The 6,462-nt window shown below is 42.5% G+C and overlaps 1 protein-coding gene across 1 annotated transcript in view; it reads left to right on the top strand.

Annotated features, from left to right (window-relative positions):
• Positions 1-558: 558 nt before the first annotated feature.
• Positions 559-6,462, top strand: part of CDH13 (cadherin 13) — a gene marked incomplete at its 5' end in the record, with an annotated part of 275,847 nt that continues 269,943 nt past the window's right edge. The window contains one exon of the mRNA XM_008565414.1: positions 559-808. Within this exon, the coding sequence (XP_008563636.1) occupies positions 559-808 (250 nt within the window). The remainder of the gene's footprint in view (positions 809-6,462) is intronic.

Below are 6,462 nucleotides of genomic sequence, written 5' to 3'. Positions count from 1 at the left end.
CGCCTTCCCTGTAACTGGGACATCTTTTCCCTTTGAGGTCCCTCTTCTTCGCCTTGTTCATGCCAATTGCCCCTTAGGTGTCCACATCAGAAACTTTCCAAACCCCAAGCTAGACGAGGTTGTTTTCTGTGTTTCTGACGCCCTTCCTCTGTGCACTTGGTGTGTTTCACTGTGTTTGCCTCTTTATGTGACTGTCTCTCCTGCTAACCTCTGAGCTCCTGGACACCAGGGAGTGTGTCTTTTGGCACCTATATTTCCCCAACACCCAGCCCAGGCCCACGTAGTAAGCATTCAATAAGTCCTTTGAAAACGAAGGTCATAGTCACAGAGCCACATCCACCATGAAATAAAAACCCATGAAAATGAACAGCATATCAGCAAAAGCAAAAACTAAGTGGGCTTCTGCTGAACAGCAAAGATTTCTTTATTTCAGGTCTTTTAACGTGATGGAGCGGGTAGGGAAGGGGGAAGGAAAACTAAGACATAGCAGAGCTCAGGAAATGCTTTTCTTTTTTCATTTGAAAAGTGATTGGCACATGATTGGCTGCCATGGCCCAGGTGGGGGAGGGGTCCTGATCATCGCTGCCCCCTTGGTAACCATCCCCTGCCCTTCTGTCCCGCCCTCATAGGGACCACAGTGATGCGGATGACAGCCTTTGATGCGGATGACCCCGCTACCGACAATGCCCTCCTGCGATACAACATCCGTCAGCAGACGCCTGACAAGCCATCTCCCAACATGTTCTACATCGATCCTGAGAAAGGCGACATTGTCACCGTCGTGTCACCTGCGCTGCTGGACCGGGAGGTGAGCTGAGAGGAATACATTTTCTTTTTCTTGAGAATGGAACGTGGCTCTCACACAGGAAAGATGTGCCGCCTCAGTCAGTGGTGCCTTCTATTGTAAAAGCAGAAATGAGATGTTTGCATGTGGTCGGGTGGCAAAATCTGTAAAGGGAAATGGGACGTTCTTTAACCCAGGAAAACAAACACTCTGCAAGGCTGCGTCGCTTAGAACTGTTTAGGTTCATTGAACCGGATGCCCCTGTTTCCTCCTCGCCAGCCACTTGCTCTTTTGGCTCTTGGGGCTCTGGACTCCATCTCTTGTCCCCCATCTTTCTGCCAGAGGGAGGCAGGAGACAAGAGGGCAGGGCAAGGGGCTTGGTCCAAGCTCACTGAGGCTGTCCTGTCAAAGAGGCAGTGGCTTTGGCTGATTTCTTCCTCCAGCCCCGTGCTGTGGTGTTATCGTGTCCCCGTGAGCTTCTCTCCTTCAACCTCTGCTCTCTGGCGTCAGGCTCTGTCTGAAAACTCACTCTTTGTCATACACATGTCATACACAGGTGACCAGGGACCTCAGTCAGTCCACATGCCTACTCTTTGGTTTTGCCCATGGTGTTTTAAAGTGTCCAGAATTAGTTGCCATATCAAAATATTTAAATTTCATATTTCTAAAAAGAATTTATTGCTAGGTTTTTCTGACAATCAGAAATTCTGGAAAGCTTGGATCCAATTTCCACTTGTGCTCTATCAGTCGCATGAGATGTGATGGTTAGATGGAGCCAGGTGTCAGCTGCCCCGTTTATGTCCCACTTAAGTGTGCCCCTGTGGCCCTGCCCTTTCCTGAGGTCAAGGTCCACCCCGTAGCTCACCATCAGCCACCTTAAGTAGGAACCCTCTTGGCCCTCCAAACACAGCATACCTAACCCCCCTTGTGGATTCTCATTCATCCATCACCGCCTCTGTCTACCCCAAATCAACTCCCATTCTGGAATTTGCTGTTCCTGACATCATTGCACAGGCATGACACCTTGGAGTCACCTTCTGCAAGCACCATCTGCTCCTTGGTGATTGTTGGGTTTCCTGAATGGGCTCTGTGCATTTCCCCTCAGTGGTTTTAATGAAACAAATCCATGGGTCTGAATGTCTTTTCCTCTCCTTTCTCTGCTTTTCTTTACTGAAGCTTCTCACGAGATTCTGGTTAGTTGTCCTCATCCACCTGTGTCTTCCACCTTGCTCTCCCTCCAGTCCCTGACTACACTCACCTGTGGCCACTGTGTGGCATTTACCATATGCTACTTTAAGATGCCATTTGTCATATAAAGAATATACCCTTTCCCTCAGTCTAGACCAGTATTGCCCAGTACAGGAACTACTAGTCACATGTGGTTATTTAGATTTTGATTTATATTAATTGAAGTTAAATGTAAAACACAGTTTCTCCATCACACTAGCCACATTCAGTGCCCAGTAGTTCCAAGTGGCTAGTGGCTACCATATTGGATGGGGCAGACACAGAAAGTTACCACCATCACTAAAAGTTCTATTGGGCAACACTGGCCTGGACTGTACATTTCTTGAGAACAGAGACTGTGATCATATGCTTGTGTGTATCACCACTGCCTAGCACAATTTGAGCGCTCCTAAAAATCCTGATTATATGTTCGTTGGCATAGAGGAAGAAAGGCGAGACTGAGTTGGAAATGACGCTAAAATTTTACACTTGAGGGGTGGAAAACAGTAGCTAGAAAAGGGAAATTATTGGAAGGGAGAGAGAGAAAATTGCATTGAAACTGTGGTTGTCACTTGGAAAATGTTGTTTCTAGTTAAGAATAGGAAAGCAGGAAAAATAATGAGTCCATTTCCTTCATTCTGTCTCCCATTCTCTTCCCAATCCTCCTTATTTTTATGACTGCTGTATTTTCTTCTTCTTTGGAGGCAAGTGATGCCTTGCCAATACTCTCTTTATTCCCCACCCAGCATGCACATGCATGCATGCACACACACAAACACACATGTACACCAGCTTTCCTATAACCCTGCACTCTCCCAAAGATGCTTGCAAGTTCTTCTCACAGGGGAAAGATGAAATACAGTGATTTCTCCATTTCAGCTTCTCTTTGTTCAGAGAAAAAATATTTTATGTCTCCACTTATAAACCAAAGTGATAATATAGTATATTATTTCCATTTTTAAGATTATTTGGGGGGACAAATAGGTTTTGAGCTTGTGATCTTTTCATTTGAATTTTTGTTAAGTTGCAATAAGTATATAATTACAGAAGTCAAATTAAACATTTCTAGCCACAATACGTAAACATTACAATAAAAAAGATAAACACAATTTAACCGAGATCGGAAAATCAATGAAAATGAATGACAAATGTCACTTTTCTGAGAGGGTTTCCAGAGTTCAGTGCTGATTCAGGCAACATCAGTGCAATTTGAAGGAAAGAAATGTCCCTAAATTTAGGCAAGCCATGTCTATTTACTAGTGCTGTGGTAAGCTTCTCCTCAGCATGTCTGCTGAGGGGATAAAACGTGCCTCCTGATTCCTTGTTTTTAAAGGGGCAGAACTTGCACATCAGATCTACAATGGTGTGTCCCATGGCTTGCAATTTTTCATCTCACTGAGACTCAACACCTTTCCTAGGATTCACGTGTCTGTGATGAGTTCCTGCAGCAGGATTGTGGAATGATTTTTAATTTTTAATTTTTGGAGAACTTCTGGGAAGGCATCTTATCTTAGGAGTGGTTTTAAAAGTCTACTTCCGGGCAAGCTGGGCAAAATATTTAAAACACAGTTATACACTATTTATTTTCAAGAAAATATTTCATTTGAGACTCTACAGACTTTGACATGATTCAAATTTATTTTTTAAGTTTGGTTACCCTGTATGCACTCACAGTATCTCAAATAGCATGTTGGAGAATCAAATACAGTGAATGTAAATAATTGAGTTAGAAGCACCTTCCAGAGCAGTGGCTGCTGGGACTGTACAAACACATGCCCCGCTCCCCGACCCCCTGAACAGGGAAACAAAGCAGAGGTCTATCTCAGCTCATTCATATGGAGAGAGAAGACTCCGGGAGCCCGCTGGCTGACATGAGCTCAGTTGACATGTCAGTTTTTCATTTTGATTTTCCATTTAATGCATGTCCTTTCATGACTACCTCTCACAAGGAGGACCCAAGTAGAAGGTGTCCCCCCAAGTGAGAGACGGAGATGGCATAGACATCTGGGGAGGCAGCGGGCACTGAGCATTTTCTCTGGACCTGCCTGTTCACCTTCCCTGCCTTTCACATCTTTACCTTGTAATAGAGCTTGTCAATGAGGACCATCAAGTACAGCAGCGAGGAAATGAGCTTTAATGTGTTACCATTTTAGTTGTCCACCTTTCTTCTTCCCACCTGGGGCCAACTGAGGCAGGTGACCTCATCTGATCCGTTCTACTCCATGCTCCAAGGTTCAGGAAGAAAGGGCTTCTGTCCAGCTTGTTCCCTGACATGTTCCCAGTCCTTAGCACTTGAGAGGTGCTCAAAAAACCAGTATTTGTTGAGAGTTGAAAGGAAGGAAGGATGCGAGAAAGATAGGAAGAGTCACAGCTAAGTCATGAGAGCAGCCGAAGTGACCATTTATTACCCTTCCATATCATCATCCCAGTGTTAGGACATTCAAGTTTCACTTGGAAACATGGTTCCATTACAAGCTCGTCCATTTACTTTTTCTGAAACCCTACGAGAACATACACTTCCTGAAGAAGGGGACCTCAGATCTTTGTCCCATCTCTGTATTCCCATTGCCAAATGTACTGCCAAATAAACGACAGGCAGTCAGTAATGATTTGTCAGATAGATGGATGGATGGATGACCTATGTTCCTTAAGTTTGTATTATCTCAGAATGTTCTACAGGATCCACATTCTAGCATGGATATATAAACAGAGGAAAGTATTTTATGTTAGTTGAGAGCTTAGTCTTACCCTGTGTAATCATCCAATAATCTAATTTATTTGCTTTATGCTTACTTTGTGCAGGAACTACACTGGGCTCCGAGAAATAGTGCATTGGTCCACTTGGTAAATAGGATGTGCATGAGGATCTGTGCCTCTTGCTTAAATGTTTGGGGAAAATAAGGACCATATATCTCACTAAACAAAAATGGGTTCATTTGGGGCACTGTTTTATTCCTTTCTATAGTTATACTCAGTGCCTCCACTCTGGCAGCTCTGTCTATGTTTTTAAACTATGTCTGGCTGCTCTACAAAATAAAATCAGATAAAGGTCCCTAATATTTGATAAATGGTTTATTTAGTTGATTATTTTAGCCGCTGGGCTGAAATTCATCAGCGGAAATCAGCCAGATTATCTGAACACAGTCACAGTTTGCAACTACTCAGAGTAGCAAACAATCAGGCCTTAAAAAAATTTTTTTTAAAAGGAAACAGTTTCCAAAAGAGGCCCTTAAAAAGCCATCTTAACATTTGCATTGTGAAAGTATCATTAGTCTTTTTAAGGAGTTTGAGCTGAACACTTTTCTATCTTTGTATGAATTTGCCTTCACCTTATCATGTATTATCTTCTAGATAATCTAAGGAAAGTGATAGCCTGCCCACAAAAATGTACATATGATAAAAGGTATTAGGACTGTGAAGGTCATTTATTTTCTATTTTCAGCTAGTTAAGAATTTTCTGAAACTTTATAATGCCCAAATTTTTAGGCCAAATGTGAAAACTGAGAGAACTTCCTTCTTTCTTTCCATGGTAAGTGTCACATAAAGACTCATTTTTAGATTTACGTGCATTTATTCCCAATGAGATATTCAAGAGTCCTTGAATATGTCAGAGAAGAAAACTGAAGAATGTGACGGGAGCATCCTGTGCAAAGTAATCAATGAATTTGGATGTGTGGCTGCAAGTCAGCTGCCTGTATTTGGTCAAAATGACCCAGGTTAAAATATTGTCACGTAGGTTGTATCTCCAGAAACATATGAAAGAAATCTGTAAAGTTGATGATATCAAGTCAAGCTGCCTGAAAAAATAATAAGAATAATAAAGGATAGCATTTCCCCCCATGCCTTAAGTGAAAGATACAGGTTTCAGTCATACTCTTAGGAAAATAAATGTTTTCAGGCCACTCTTATCTACTGCTAATATTTTTCTCATTATCATCACGTTGAGAACGTTGGCAGTAATTATACACAATTCAATCATACTGTCAGGAATATTCTCTTTCTTTGTTTTGGTGGGTGGGACCAGAATTATTTAGATAGTAGCATCTCCTCCATTTCTGTGAGCGATTTACTCATAAATATTTTTGTTGGGATAATTTTCTCCATTTTTTGTATTACTTGCTGCTGAGAAAATAGAGGGGAAGAAAGTAGATGTAAATAAATTGTCTTATTATTTTTAAAATAACATATTATCCTTGCAAATGAAACACTGATGAGCCACCCTGTGCAAACTGCACCTGCTCTGTCAGCAAATAGAGTGGGGCGTTCGGGAGGCAGGCTTCTAAGCCTTGGGGTCTGAAATTCAGTTGCATGAGCATGTGCCTCCTGCTGATGGCAGTGGATTAGAGACTGGGAAGGCAGGGTCTTGTCTCATGCCTCTTGCACTCCTCTGCTCTGGATAAATCCTAGAAGGTGATCCTGATGGGTCTCAGGACTTCACTGGTGATTCTAAC

Source organism: Galeopterus variegatus, unplaced genomic scaffold (genome assembly GCF_000696425.1).
Source record: "Galeopterus variegatus unplaced genomic scaffold, G_variegatus-3.0.2 Scaffold197, whole genome shotgun sequence".
In the NCBI taxonomy this organism is placed as follows: Eukaryota; Metazoa; Chordata; class Mammalia; order Dermoptera; family Cynocephalidae; genus Galeopterus; species Galeopterus variegatus.
The sequence above is the reverse complement of the archived record's forward strand: the minus strand, read 5'-3'. Positions and strand labels throughout refer to the sequence as shown.